Source organism: Poeciliopsis prolifica, unplaced genomic scaffold (genome assembly GCF_027474105.1).
Source record: "Poeciliopsis prolifica strain line A6 unplaced genomic scaffold, Auburn_PproV2 SCAFFOLD006, whole genome shotgun sequence".
In the NCBI taxonomy this organism is placed as follows: Eukaryota; Metazoa; Chordata; class Actinopteri; order Cyprinodontiformes; family Poeciliidae; genus Poeciliopsis; species Poeciliopsis prolifica.
The window spans coordinates 8,131,477-8,147,283 of record NW_026562381.1 but is presented as its reverse complement, the minus strand read 5'-3'; the positions used below and the strand labels follow the sequence as shown (position 1 = coordinate 8,147,283).

Below are 15,807 nucleotides of genomic sequence, written 5' to 3'. Positions count from 1 at the left end.
CCTTGACCAATGAGAATTATATAATTGTAGCCTGAAAATGATAAGCGCAACAGTATTTTGTCTTTTCTTCAGAAAGTGTATTGGATCTCGTTTCTCTCAACTCAGCGTTTACACTTGAACGTGAAACGGCTGCAAACAGAAACTCAATTATTCAACTGTCTTTGAACATTTCACAAGTATCCTTTCTGGATCATAGGGTCATCACCAAACACTTGTCTTTTGAAGCATGGCCATACATAAAACCACCTGACCAAAGGTGCTGGAACTCCTCTTGGGTTGCTAGGTAATGGCTCACTGCCCTGTGCATTAACAGTAATAAATCTGAGCGTCCTGAACAGTCTGCAGCCTAACTGCAGCTGAACTTGTTGGGTTGATAATCTCCCAGAGGAGCTGAGGGATTTCGGGGACCCTGGCGGCTCTGGAGCAGAAGGGTCTGCTGATGCCTCGGGCCTGGGACGACCGACACTAAAGCGGCTGAGCGGTTGGACTGGAACCATAGCAGCATGTGACGCGGCGGCGCTAGGACCCGTCGTCCTCATTCCTTCAGGAAGAGGGTGTTGGCTCCGTGGGCCGGCGGCGGAGGAGGAGAGCGGGGAGGGACTGCTGCTGAAAGCGGCGTGAGCGATGCGAGTCCGGGGCTGAGGAGGACAGAGAGCAGGAGCAGACCAGGCAGAAAGCATCCCGTCCGAGAGCCGCTTTGTTCCACAACCTCACAGAAGCCGAACACGGAGAGCCATGTCGGTTTTAGCTCTACAGGAGTATGAATTTGAGAGGCAGTTCAACGAGGAGGAAGCCATCCGATGGATGCAGGAGAACTGGTAAGGCTAGCTCCCTGCCGAGCCTTAGCGCCTCGCTCTAATCCCGCCCAGCAGCTTCTGTCAGCGGCGCTGGATCGGGATTCAGCTCCGTGACCTGCTGCTAAATTTGAACCGTGTAACAGCATCAGCTTTGCTCGTTGGGATTAAAGCGGTTATATCATTCTCCCTGTCAGTTTATAAACGGAAAGGGAAGAAAATAATCACACAGGCCTTCAGAGAATGAGGCTGGAAACAGCTGAAACCCGCTGCTGTCCGGGCATCCGGTTTGTCCTTCACGTCCTGCCGTTTATTCTCCGTCATCATCATCATGGTTTGGTAAAGGTCATCCATCCTCCAGCTGCCTCATCCGTTCAGTCACTGGGCCAGTAGTTCATAAGCCTGGCCATATGCTGACACTCTCCCCATTCTGCCCGATTCTCCAAACATCACATGCAGAAGCTTTTTCTGCACATCAAGGCATAAACGATTCTTTACATCCGTGTTATTGCAAATCTCATCCCTTCCTGGTCATAACATGAAAATGTTTGTTTAAGAAGGGATGATTTGTGGGCCGAAAAAAGCAGAAGATAAATAATCTCTTAAAGCTTTAGGTTCTCAAACTGAGGTGCGTGTACTATCAGTGGTACATGGAGGAATTCCGATGAAATGTGGGTGTTATATTATTACTCATATGGTGTGATTAGTTAAAGGTGAGCCACCATGCTTAGGCTAAACATGTTCATTACATTCTTAGATAATGAGATTTCCGTCTCATCAGACATTTTGAACTCCCTTCAGAATTAGCAACTTGATATCCAAATAATCTGCTACTGATTACTGGCCCCCATCACAATGTTTACATGCACAAGAAAATGGCTGCAAACAGATGTGCAATTATACAACCTCTGACCTTCAAACAGACCCAAAAGCAGCAGTAGAGCCTCCTGCACAACCAACAAGAATGTAGCGACTTCTGAATGGTAAGTCAACGACAAAACTTTTCATTTCCAGCAGCCATTGTACAGCTCAATCAAACCAGTGTTGAGGTTGGTTGCCAGGTAACGGCGCAGAGCTGTCCAATGGTGACTTAACAATCAGGAGATTTTTGAACTTTCCAGAAACAAAAAAACATTTACCTGTTATCCATAAACGGCTGTGTGTTTGTTTAAGCTGTCATTGCATAACCAGTTCTGTCAGATGAACTTCAATTTCACAATTTAAATTAAATTTAACATAGGCTGCTGAATACTGTGAAATGTGAGTATTTGGTTAAACCATTACTAGTTTTATAATAGAATAGATAAGAAATATCCTTTAATGTCCATCGGTGGAGAATTTGTTGTGCATCAGCAGCAAATTAACAGGAAGAACATTTCAGAACTAAATTAAGTATTTTGCAGTCAAAAAGTTTATATTGTTGATGTTAAAACACAACATAGTAAAAAAGTCCAACTCCTGTTGCAGCGCTGCTTTAGAATGGCAGTTATGATGGTGGAACTGGGAAAAACGTAACTGCCTAATGCCAAAGTCTTTCAGCTTCTGCTGGTGAGTTATTATCAATGATTAAGTAGTTAATATTAATGCGACAAAATAAATAATAGCCAATTTCTAAAAAATACACATTGTTATAAACATATAGGAGATAATCTTTTGTGCTTCTCATTCTCTGATATTGGATTTTAGCAGAAACCAAAGTTATGATGAGTGACTGTTTGCCCAGGGTGACGTCTGTCAGGCTTTTGCACAACCTACAACATTAATAAGCCCCAAAGTTCAACTGTCACTTTTGCTCTTACACAGATATTGCTGAGCAGCTGTGTCCGTTTCTTATGTAGGTCATGTGCAGGTCCAACCAAGCGTCCTCTGCTTTGCCTGAAGGGTCAATTTTGTCCAAACCAGGTTGATCAAAGAACCGACTTCAAGCAAAACTAAGCAAGCTGTGTGTAAAGTTGGAGTGTAAGCTTCATTAAAGATGCAGCAGGATTTCTGGGAAGGCAGGATGTGTGAGGAGAAGTTGTTCATTTACAGTCCGTCTGGTCTTACTCAGAGGTGACTGCAGAAAACAGCCACATTTCAAACAAATTCAACCTAACCAGACCTCCTGAAGCCATGGTTTGGACAGTTCTGTCCTTATTCATTTAGATGTGTGTGAGTGTGTGTGTGTGTGTGTGTGTGTGCGTGTGCGTGCGTGCGTGTGTGTGTGTGTGGGTGGGTGGGTGGGTGGTGTCAAATGGAGAGAAAGAGACAGGCAGGCAGCATGCTAGCTCGGTGTTGGAGCTGTCCATACCCTGGTACTGACCACTGACCAATCACAGTCATCTTCTGATGTCTGCTGACAGAGCATTGACCAATCACGTTGCGGCTGATCTGTGCCCACGCCTTGTGTCGTTTGTGTGGTAGGAAGGAGACTGGAGCGGGTCGGAGCACATGGCCCGAGAGGCAGCAACAGCAGAAAATGAGATGATTGCTTATTAGCTACATTCACAATGTGAACTAGAACCAATTGTGACATATTTTACATCACTGAAGGGTGAGGCTCATGAAGAGAAATGTAATGGTGTGTATTGTTGAAGAAAAGTCAGAAAAGCAGTCGATTACAGTTTCATTTAACACAATAGATCCTAATTTTGCTCCTTGAGAACTTGAAGTTACTGTAGTTGTTTTATTTACTTCAATATGGACTAAGCACACTAAACCAACCCTCAAATGAATTCTGACCTGTATCCAGAACCAGTTTAGCTGTGATCGAGATATGTGAATAAAAACATGATTGATTTCCCTGTGTAGCTGTTCAACCTTGTGGATTTGATTGTTCGTATAGTTGGACTGAAGATCCTGTTTCTGCTTCTGGTCTCATTCTGGAAATTCTGCATTTCTTCTTGTTTTGAGATTTCAAAGAACACACAGTGTCTCATTTTTTGTTTTTAATCCATCTAGACTTTTATTAAACATGAAAATGTTATTGAAATCAGCATATCAGACTTTTTTTAAACATCAGCGATCAACCAGAATGTTTTTTTTTATGAACAACCTGATATTAAGTTTCTTCTCCTTTCTGTGGAGTCAGGCAATGAATTTCTTTTGGTGTTTTGGTTTTTAATAACACCAGCAGTGTTCTCAATGCATTTACATTGTGATTGTTTTTTTTATGCTTCAGATAAAGCGATCAAAAGCGTAGAAATCTGTAGATGTTTCTCAGGTTGGGCTGGATGGAGGCTGACAGCTCAGTGATGTAAAACAAGCTGCTGGATTGAGTAAATATGGGTCACCTCACCGCCACGGTAACATTACTCCCCTGCCTGCTGCAGGTTTGTTCCAACCTGATGCTGCTGCTAATGAACTCCAGGTCATTAGATCAAAACTAATCAATAATTGCAGTGACTGAATCAACTGATAAGATGTTACACATCTGTATAAAAAACCTTCCTAAATATTTGCATTTCTTTGTACTTGCTGTTATCGCTGTTTCCCTGCTATTTTAGGAGCTCCAGCATCACGTCGTACCTTGATCATCAGTCATTGCATAACCAGAACTTGTTATGCTTCAATAAGGACAGCACACAGCAAAACCTTATTCAGTCTGGAGAACTGCTTCATCACCGTTTAAATTAAAACTATGTTATAATTTAAAGTTATTTTTGCATCAGTGGTAAAAGACTGAAAGTAGTCTTCTGTTCTTCAGCTTTTAATCATATAAGTTTGTTTTAAATTCCAGCAGTGTTTATAAAAGTGAGTAAAGATCAAACATCTCATAATAGTTTTTATTTCCGTGAATGTAAATGCATTGAGAGCACTGCTGGTGTTATTAAAAACCAAAACACCAAAAGAAATTCATTGTCTGACTCCAGAGGAAGGAGAAAAAAATTAATATCAGGTTGTTCATAAATATTTTTTTTACAAACTCAAACATTTACTCTATGAACAGAAAGGTGCTTGAAGATTGTTCAACGTGTTCCTGTGAATTCCTGAACTGTCTGTGTTGCTTAGAGTCGACCAACTTCCAGCACCTGAGCAGGTGAACGGCCTGTGATTGGACTACATCCCACAGTTTCTGTGGATTTCTCGATTTTGTACGATGTTTAATGTCATCCCACAAACTTCTCTTGCTTAGAATGAAAAAAGTAGACTTTTGGAAAAAGTAAAATATATTTTGTAAGATCATATTTATGTAGTATGTAGTGTTCTGTGCTTGAGGGTGATTTTCACTTTAATCCAACTGCAGTCCATGTGTTTAGAAAGTCCGGTTCATTTGGAGATGTGTGAATGTGTAATCAGACTCTGATCCAGATCAAGAGACTGAACCTCTTTTGGGGTTTGATTGAAGTGAATCCTGATCTGGTTTGATGCATATGTGAACGCCAAGGGGACCACAATGGCTTAATGGCACACAGTGATGTTAGATTGTTTTACTTTGCAGCACACAACAGCTTTAGCGTTTCATGTTACAGTAATGATAAGCAGAAAAAAACAACACGTTTTTGATGTCAGAGATAAACCTTGCATGATAATAAAGCAGCAGAGGGAGCAGAAATTTTTCACATTTACATTCTCCAGTGAAACAGTCTGATTTTCCAGCTGTGTATCAAACATCTGCATCCTGCTGACTCACTCCTCCAGCCTGCAGACGTCACCATCCCTCATTAGCATGCAGGTTGTTTCAAATCGGGTTCAGAAAGCCTCTCATGGTGCTGACTGCTTCTCTCAGGTCTTTTAACTTAAGATGGATCCCTGGTGGCTGTATCGCTGCTTACTGCTAACATAAGAGTCCCAAAAAATACATCAGATGATGAAGAATGAGCTTTGTTATGATCTGCATTACATTTCCTGCTGGAAAGAACAGAACAAACATTTACATGGCAGAATCAGGACAGGTTCAGCACTGCTTAACTCCTGATGATTCACATTTGGGGGGTGTGTGTCTTCTTGGGGGCTCAGGTTTCTGGGACTAGATGGTTCAGGAGATATCTGTCTTCCCTCTGAGTTTCACATTACTCTTTCATGAAGAGTCGAGCCGTGTGAGTTTCCCAGACTGGCCTTGACCTCTTAAGTGTTTTTCAGGAAACATTCATTCATGTTTTTATGAAAGTAGCACTACACATGTTATATGTTTCAATATTTTTGGACTGTATAATTTTTTTAGTTTCCACTAAGTTAAATATCTTACATTTAGTGCATGTTAAATATATTCTCACCTCTTTACGAAGAACACATTTAGACATTTCAGTTTATTTATTGAGATTTATGTGATAAACATACATAGTGCACTGTGTTTGTTTTGTTTTTTGGATCAGAAAATAAAATCGTATCTGGTCATCAGTCCTTTTCTTTTCTTTGTGAAAATCTGAAAAGTGTGGCATGCTTGCGTCAGTGCTATCTAGAACCACCTTCTGTTGCAGTCACAGTGTTTGTCTCCACTAGCTGTAAACATCTGCAGGGTGAATCTGCTCAGGTTTTGCCAGATTAGATGGAAAATGTCTGTAAACATCAGTTTCAAATGTTACTACAGATTCTCAGTTGAAGTGATATCTGGACTTTGACTAGGCCATTTGAAAACAGGAATCCCTGGCTGCTCCACCGAGGTTTAAATGCTTGTTCTGGTGTTGGACTTGCAGGTTAGCGCTGTTGTTTTTGTGTTACTGGAGGGACACGCGGTGATGCTGATGAGTGTCGACCATGCTAACCCAGAATCCACCGCAGCCTCAGCTTCAGGTCCACTGCTCTCTTCATCATCATCATCATTACTGTCGTTGGCGTCAGAAATGGAGAAGTGTCTCAGGAATGAAGGTCTGCCTGAAGTATCGCTGCACTCTGCTGTCACTTTTTATTAGGCTGGAGAAGAAATGCTTTGATTTAAGTAGAGAGAGGGTGGTGAAGTTTGTGTGTATTTATTCAGGAAGCATGCCAGTGACAAGATTAGAGGCGGCAGCTGTGTTGTAGCAGGATGCAGACATGGCAACTTAAAGATCCATTATGAAGTGGCCAGGATTTGTGGACATAACTATGAATGAATGCAGAATATCAGGTTTTTTTGAGCTGCCTCAATGTTTTCTGTTCAGTGACTGACTTTAAAACCAGGTTTCAGTTCCATGGATCTGTGGAACTGACCTGAATTGACACACTTTTTGCACGCCGTGGCACATCTGTAAGCTACGCTGTGTTTAGTCAGCTCACCATGATGGCCATGCAGCCTCATCCTCAAGCTGAAAACAGAATTACATCATAACTCCAGCTAATACACATCCAAGTTACCCAGCAAGACTGCCAGCAGCTTTAAACAACGCTGTCAGTGGGGGATGAGAAACACTTTATGTTTCTCATCATAAACTGCAAGAGGTACAGCATATGTAATGTTTAGATTTGTTAATATTGTAATAACTATGCAGAATCCATGGTAACAATCCTACTTATGCGTTATCTTGCATGACAGTTATTTCTGCCATGATTTATGACCTGCAAAGCGCAGATTACATGATTTGTGCTTAAAAAATGCAATTTTAGTTTCTTCTCATAATTCAACCTCTGCTGATTCTGGTAGTCCTCCATGCTGATCCCTCCCAAAAAGCTCTGACTGCGTCGTTTTCCACTTGTGCTGCCCCCAGCTACTTTGAAGAACTGCCGATTCAAGCTTCTTCCCACAACTCTCCAATGCACATATTTACCCGGGTAGTCAGCATTTAAACAGAAGTCATTCATGCAATGCTTGTTTTTGTTTTAATATTTGTGTTAAAATTAGTCTTTTTGTATGTTGAAGCTGAGCTAACAAATGTGACAAAAATTGTAGAATAATAAAACACTATCTGTAAAACATTTCTTTATATAAACATGGAGATTTTTCTTCTTTTTCAAAGTGTTAATAGTAAGTCTTGTTTTCTTATGTAAGAGGGCAGGTAGCCAAATACATAATGTAGAAAAGTGAGGAAAGGCAGTTTAGAACACACCTGGAAGTTGTCAGAACAATGATTTTAAACCATGCTGTGATTGTGCAAGTTTTACTTCTTTCCCTAAAATCAGTCTGTCATGCTCACAAAACTGTAAAACTCCATCCAGTTATTTTCCCCACAATGAGTTGATTAGTTGTAAAGAGTTGAAATCACACTGCAGTCACACGCTGAAATATGAAGAAGAAATGAGTTGTAGCTGAAGGTGTGTAGGCACTTTGTGAAGATACAAAAGTAAAACCCTTTGTTCAAGAAAGTGTTTTCTTACCAGATTAACTTTATGTTCACAAACAACAGCAGTGCTAGTCTGGTTGTTTATTCCCTGTTTGTGCTGTCACTTTAATTTCAAGGTTCCAGTTATTTTCTAATCTTGAGACAAAAAAAAATATTTGTCAACAAGAAGACAACAGGAAATCTCTTTCAACCTTCTGAGTCTATTATTGAAATGTCTGTGTTAGCTTTGGTATCTGCTGATGTCAGTTGTTTGTTTTTTTTACTTGGTGAAAAAGTTTCGTTTCGTTTCTGTTTGTATTTCTAGAGAGGGGGTTGGTCACGTGACTGTGATGATGATGCAGTGCAAAATTGTGAGAAGTAATGTCAGTGATGTGAGCCTTAGAGATGTTAGGCAACAAAAATATACAGAATATTGATAAATATTGGTTTGTATGACTCTAAAATAGGAAAAAAAAAATGTAATTGAAAAATATCCTGTATGTTTGAAGGACCAGAGTGATCAGTTAATTTCAGACTCTGCGTTCGCATCGTGAGCAGCTGTGTTAGACGCTCATCTTAGTTTACTGAGATGTGACGGAGCGTTTACAGGAAAAGCTGCGTACTGGTGCGATATTTGTCACCTTCTGCACAGCTGAGACCTGAGAGCAGGAGGAAAAAACTCCTCACTGCCAGCTGATCGATCTTCAAACTAATTTTGGGACACTAATCACCTCTGGTGAAGAGTTTTTTTTTTCCAGCGATAGAGCGCATATAAAGACATGACATCATCCAAAAAAAGGAATGAACTTCATAACCCAGGAAGACGAGATCCACAGATGATCTGGTTACTCAGGTTATGCTTGAGAAGAAAAGGCTGCAGATTTGTTGCTGCTGTTGCTTCAGGGCTTTGACCAGAAGGCAGCAGCAGCATCACCGACTCCACCAGCTTGTCAGCTTTGATTTTGCTTTTAGGTTGATTTTTTTTTCTATTTTTTTTCTGACAGCAGAAAAATCTGTCTTTTAAATATACCTCAGTAGAGCCTGAATATCAAACACTGTGGCATTGGAAAGCAAGACAGCAAATGTGATCAGATGTTTATAATCTAATAAGTATTTTAGATTTGAAGTCATTGATACTAAAATATTCTTCTGAAGGTAAACCTACAATGAAGTCTGAACTGTGGGAATGAACTCTTTAGATCAGGGGTCTCCAAATGTTTTTCTCTTTTGGGTCAAAATTCTCAAGTGATAAATTAAGCATGCAGTGTTTTAACAAAACAAAGTAGTTGAGGGTTTTAAAGAAAAGTGATTTTTAAATCCTCCAAAATGTATCATAGGTTTTTGCTTTATTAAAGAAACGTTTCCAGTTTATAGATTATTTTGGGCTCAACTGGAACAAAATGTAGATAAATGTTTTCAGCATTAAGAATATGATGTGGGTCAGTGTTTCACTGAGACGCTTGCTGTATTTACCCAAGTTTAATAGATTAATTAAAGGCAGATGTGAGTTCACCAAATTCTGTTTTTGAGTAGAACTGTGGATAGTCATGGTTCTGTTTATTGTGCAGTTATTGCAACAAGACTTTCATTTGACTGTAATAATTTTGCCCTAATGAAAAATCAGAAGTCTTGATCTGGATCAGCTGCTTCTGCTAGGGGTCCAAATATGTATCATTTTTAATCTGAAGTTGGGGGCTGCACAAAATCAGATCCAAGGCCGCAGTTTGAACAACTCTGTGTTAGATCAAGTTAAAGTCTTTACATTATATTCATTATTTTAATTACTTTAATTACCAAAAACAGACTTTATAACCCGAGGAACATCAACAGAGTTTGACCGATCCTGTCTCGGTGCTAAATGCTAAATGGGCTTTATCAAGTCAGTCATTCACCCATTCACACACAGTCAAACTATGTGTGTGCGTCTCAGGATCTGACCAGAAGGAATTCAGTGTACTCAAGACTTCAAGCTGAGGCTACATAACCACTGTTACCGTTGACCTTTGGCCTCGAATGGCCTTTTCCTGCAGGAGAATACAGAGCTTGTTCCTCCTCTCCTGTATCTGCAGCTTCAGACAGTATGTAGGCCGCTGTCTTGTGAGCCGATCTGTTCTGCCCCCTCCCTGAGTGGTTGGTTGAGGAACAGTGATGTCATTCTGCAGTCCTGTTGTCATTCTGTGAAAGCAACTTCTTCTGACTTGGACCGTGTTGCTTTGTCCTCTGCTCTGCAGAAGCAGCTCATGAGTTTCTGGCTTTCTAGCAGAAACGTTCCTGGAAGCATCCTAGTTGTTAAATTAACAGAGCGATGTCTCACTGTCTTTAAAAGACGTGCAGATCTGAAATAACCTGGTGCTGTTGGTTGATCTGCAAGACAGAATCAGGTGTTTTACATGCTAAGTGTGTCTCATGCTGCAGATCAGTAGGTTGTTTTGAAGGATGATTACATAAAATTGTTCTTTCTGGTTTATTATTTATACATTTCTTAAATAGTTTGATCAGTTTATTATTTTTGTGCAAACCTTTTTCTTCTGTCATTTATTCATCAAACCTTACAATATAGCACTGTAATTATTAATAGATTGGTTCATTTCTGTTTTTAAGCATCAGCTAGCAACACTGACACCTCTGCATCATTCTAGGTGAAGAAGATCCTTAAATCTTCATTTACATACTAATATTTACAAATCCAGCAGATTCCAGGATTAAAAAGAGTTGGAAGAATTCTCAAACAAAGCAGCTCAACCTTCCTGTTATCTGCTGAAGTATTGCTCTTTCTCACAGCCTGAGTTAACGTGGCAACAACATCCACACTAAAGAGTGGTGATTGGTGCGTTCACTGACCAAAGAATGATTGGATTTTTGCAATACAAACTGGCTGGTCACCAGCCAGAGACACTCCAGCTGAAAATGGGTTCAGTCTGGTCTGTAGACAATTTCACAGGACATTTTGAGTACAAATGCCTGAAAATAAAGTGTTGCTATGGAAACCTGGAAAGACATGACTCCTTGCTGTCGTTCTCAAACACTGAGCTTTTTTTTTTTTTACCTCCTTCCTGCACACCTGATTCCTCCAGCCTTGTTTGTCTCAGTTCTAGTTATTATTTTTTAAATTATTCCTCTGATTGAACATGTGTCTGGATTTAAGTAAATAGAAATAATCTAATGTTTTTTATTGGGGAAGGTGATTGATGATTGTTCTCATATAGCTTCCATATGTAGAGAAATGATCCTTCATGTCACATCATATTCATACTTCAGCGAAACAGGAAGTCATGGATTGTTAAGACATTTTTTGCAGTGTCAGAATGTGATTTTGTTCATAATTATTTCTTAAAAAATGGATTTTATTGTCACTCAATAAATAAAGTCAAATTATGGGTTCACATTTTTCAAAGTGAGATAATTTTGGAGCCATTACTGTAATATGCATTTGATATACTCTAGAAATCAAGTAATATTTATCATACTATGTGTCATATTAAAAAACACAAAAAAATTTTACTGTTTGTTTTTCTTCTCTATTTTATAGTTTAGATGAAATAAAATAAACTTTGAAATTTGATTGAGATTTACTTTTAGAGCTACTTACATTATAAAAATTGTGTTTTTGTAAAGGGTAATTCCTCAGTGAAACAATAAAGAAAACATTTCCGCTATATTCTGAAGGATTAAGGAAAATGATCCAAAATGGTCAACTGCAACATCAGGGACATAAAGCCTTCAGATCCAACGTTTTTAGCTCTCCTGCTTTGAGCTGATGTTATTTTAGGACAGGGCTGATCTGGTTGGCATTTTCTTCGCTCCTCTCAGGATCCAGTCTGTCCACTCAGCCCACCTGTGCCGTGGGATTTGCTGAGTGCTGGAGACCGCTCTGTTTTTCTGTATCCAGATGGTGTTTCCACTTCATGTAGAGCAGATCTGATCTCAGCAGCAACTGTTGCAGACTGACAGTATTCAGTTACACCTGCAGCTGGACTCAGAATGTAATAATAATAGGCGGATGTGGGCGTGTCTCAGGCTGTCAGATGACAACGCCCTCACGTGCCATAAATCTATTTAATATCGCTATAGTGGTGACCTCTGATATTTGCTCATGTTTATACAGTACTTTGAACATAGTTGATAAGAATTTTATAGATGTAATAAAGGCACAACTGTGACATCACACCACTTTTATTTCCAATATGTTATATCACATAACAGATGAAAGTGTAGGAACATACAGTAAAGCAATAATCATGAGAGACACAGAAGCCACTGTTGGTCTCAAAGTTCATCAAACCCTTCAGTTTCAAACCTGTTTTTAAAGTGCGATATAAATAAACTTGACATAGACGTTGACATTGACCTCAGAGTTGGAAAAGCAAAATAGTGGCTTTAAAACCAATCAAAAGGCTCAAATGAATTAATCACAGCAGCCAGCCAATCAGTGTTGATCTCACGTATGCTTGAAAATCTTGGCCATGCGGAGCCAAACTTTTGTTTCCGGTCAAAATGTTTTTCACAGACTTTGATGACAGCCAATCTAATTGTAGTTTGTGCCTCACTATCAGGTTTTAGTATAAACTAAAACTATAAAATGCATTATAGTCAGCATCAAAGATGAATAGCTGCTCTTCATTTTGGCTCTTTATTTCTATCATCTTTACCTCCTTTACTTTTCCTTAGTTTCAGTGAACATTAAGCCCAAACGAGCGTCTGGTTAACAGTGCTTTGGGACAATGAGAGCTCTCTTCAGCGATGTCTGTTGTTTATGCTGACAGGAAGAAGTCGTTCCTGTTCTCTGCGCTCTACGCTGCCTGCATCCTGGGTGGGCGTCATGTCATGAAGCAAAGGGAAAAGTTTGAGCTGCGGAAACCTTTGGTGGTGTGGTCGCTCACGCTCGCTGTGTTCAGGTGAGAGGTTGAAGCGCAGACGATGACTGCTTAAAGTATTCACAGTGTTTGGTCACATCACATTCCCGCTGATTGTAAGCAACAGATCAACACTGTTATAGTTGTAAGGACACAATACACTGATTCACTTTACAAATGTGGTCCTTTTAAAGTGACGAGAACATAGAGCACTTCATAATTATTCTCTGCTTCGTGTTTTTAAAATTCTCATAATCATAGTCTGATTTTCTGATGTGACAAATGTAACTAGGTGCAGGTGGTGACAGCACTTGATGTGTAAAGTAGAAACAGTGAACAGCTACTTCTATCAACTTCACAGTAAAATGAAAGTTTAAAACCAATTATTATTCTAGTGTATAAACCCTCATATAGGAGGCAGAGCTTTGTTTACCTGATTTGTTCACACTTCATGGTTCCTGTTGTCCCAGTATCTTTGGTGCCATCCGCACTGGGAGCTACATGATGTTCATCCTGATGAGCAAAGGGCTGAAACAGTCAGTTTGTGACCAGAGTTTCTACAACGGACCAGTCAGCAAATTCTGGGCTTACGCCTTCGTCCTGAGCAAGGCTCCTGAACTGGGTGAGTCGAGACGTCTGATGTTGTCTGACTTATGGGAGGCATGCAGCAGTTAAGTATTCTGCGGTTCTCAATAGCAAATTGAATTATAATGTAATTTTACATGAATGTTAAAGTTAAAGATGACAGGATTTGTCTGAGACTTGATGAGAAGGAGCTGGAATAACTACAGTCGCTAATCTCTTCTGTTTTTGGTTGTGTTGTACCTGAAATTAATCTGCAAACATAACTTTACTTGGCGAACATAAAGATTAAGGAATTCTTCATTTCTGTTATTGAAGTTATAAATCACATGATGATAAAAATCAAAGCTAATCACAGATGTTAAACTTTTTCAACATTCAACTTTGTTCAGTTTTTACGTGGAAAGCAGGAGCACCAAAACTCCTGTGATGCACTGACGACGTGTCCAGGGCGTGGCCCACCTCTCGCCCTGTGAGCTCGTTGTTATCTCATCCTGAATGTTCTGCCTTTCTGAAAATGATTGATGATCCCCTGTCTCCCTGCAGGTGACACTCTCTTCATCGTCCTGAGGAAGCAGAAGCTCATTTTCCTCCACTGGTACCACCACATCACCGTGCTGCTCTACTCCTGGTACTCCTACAAGGACATGGTGGCAGGCGGCGGTTGGTTCATGACCATGAACTACTTGGTCCACGCCGTCATGTATTCCTACTACGCACTGCGGGCAGCTGGCTTCAAGGTTTCGCGCAAGTTCGCCATGTTCATCACTCTGACCCAGATCACCCAGATGCTGATGGGATGCGTGGTCAATTACCTGGTGTACTCCTGGATGCAGCAGGGCCAGGAGTGTCCATCCCACATGCAGAACATTGTGTGGTCCTCTCTGATGTACCTCAGCTACTTTGTGCTCTTTGTCCAGTTCTTTTTTGAAGCCTACGTCGGCAAGTCCAACGCATCGGCCAAGACTGATGTCAAGAAGAGCGAGTAGAGAGGAATGCCAAAAGCTTGGGATGCAGGGAGATAATTTAATAAAAGAATAAAAGGGAAGTGCAGGGACCAGTGGTATGAGAGAGGATTGGAATGGGATGAGAGAAATGTGTCATGGAGTCTGGGGATGCTGGGATGATGTGTTGGGGAGGGAGGTTGGGGGGGAAAAGGGTCTTGAAATGATTGGTGTTTGTGCTTCAGGGTTACAACTTATTGAAGACCTAAAAAGGAGGTGAGTCTCCCTTGAGGGATACAGAGGAATTAGCACCACCATGATCAGAAGCCATCATGAGTCATTCACCTGAACTCTAAAATTTGCCCCAATGAATTCACTTTTAAAATCCTTAAATATAACAAAAAACAAGCTCATTCTAAAGTTTTACAATAGTACAAACCATCAAATCCGTTAGACTATGTTTTATTTATTACCGACTAAAACAAATGGTACTCGTAAAGATCAATGGCCTCATCATTAATGTGAGCCATCAAATTTTTTGTCCGTTTCTTGTCTGTGTTTGTTGTTTCGCTTTAATCTAAGGACAAAAAAGTTCGAGACGCCGGTGAGCAAATGAAGCTGAAGTTTTAGCAGTTGATATGAAGCAATGTGGTGAGGGGCGAACCCGTTGTTAATATAATGTGCATATCAAGATACAGTAGAAATGTTTAACATCTGCTCCAGTTTACAGTGTGGCTGATTTGCTTCCACAACAGTTGCCAATGAATACAAACCAGTAGGAAAGACAGATTGAAGCTGGCCTCACGGACTGAAGCCAGGCTGAATGAGATGCTGACCGTGTCCTGCTTCATCTCTGGTCTCAACTTCTCAGATGCACTGATTTCCGGACCTTTGTCTGTATTACAAGGTTCTAATACTAATCTGTCGGACACTGATTCCTTAGATGGAGTACAGACATATTCATGTTTAGCAAGAAAACAAACAAAAAAAAAATCATACAAATTGTCAAAAATCTGCTGTATTGAAAAAAAGGTATGTATCCTTAATGGTGTCTGTTGTGCTACTGTGCATTTGCACTATATCAATGTCAGAAAACAATTGTTTTTTGCTGAAAAACCCAATGTATGAAGAAACTGAGCAAAAATGTGACATGCTTGTGGTGTTTTCTTTTGTCTGTGCCATCATGGCGTCACGCGTACATAACCCGTTTGTTGGTGCTGGAAGTAAAACAAATGAGTTTAAATGCAGTCTGTCCAGTTTCTCTTGTTGAGACATTGAAAAAAACAGGGAGGAAGTTTCTGTTGTGATTCAGACCTCCTCCACACGTAAACCAAACAGATTTCTATGTGATTTGTCTTTTCATCCACATGTAACCTCACTAAAAATGATACATCATAAAACATCCATTCAAAGTGAAGATTTAAAGAAAAACGCATGACAATCCACAACAACATGTGGTCACATCTACACATGGTCATTG

General features: G+C 40.1%; 1 protein-coding gene across 1 annotated transcript; it reads left to right on the top strand.

Annotated features, from left to right (window-relative positions):
* Window positions 1-296: 296 nt before the first annotated feature.
* On the top strand, window positions 297-15,476 carry LOC129360690 (elongation of very long chain fatty acids protein 6). The gene is made up of 4 exons (XM_055031044.1): window positions 297-818; window positions 12,712-12,843; window positions 13,272-13,423; window positions 13,930-15,476. Exons 1-4 carry the CDS (start codon window positions 736-738, stop codon window positions 14,370-14,372), a joined length of 810 nt encoding a protein of 269 aa, XP_054887019.1. The 5' UTR covers window positions 297-735; the 3' UTR covers window positions 14,373-15,476.
* The last annotated feature ends 331 nt before the right edge of the window (window positions 15,477-15,807 follow it).

Coding starts and splice junctions, on each gene's coding strand:
- LOC129360690 (XM_055031044.1), top strand. CDS start 736: ATGTCGGTTTTAGCTCTACAGGAGTATGAATTTGAGAGGCAGTTCAAC. Junction 819..12,711: donor CGATGGATGCAGGAGAACTG/GTAAGGCTAGCT, acceptor TTATGCTGACAG/GAAGAAGTCGTTCCTGTTCT. Junction 12,844..13,271: donor CTCACGCTCGCTGTGTTCAG/GTGAGAGGTTGA, acceptor CTGTTGTCCCAG/TATCTTTGGTGCCATCCGCA.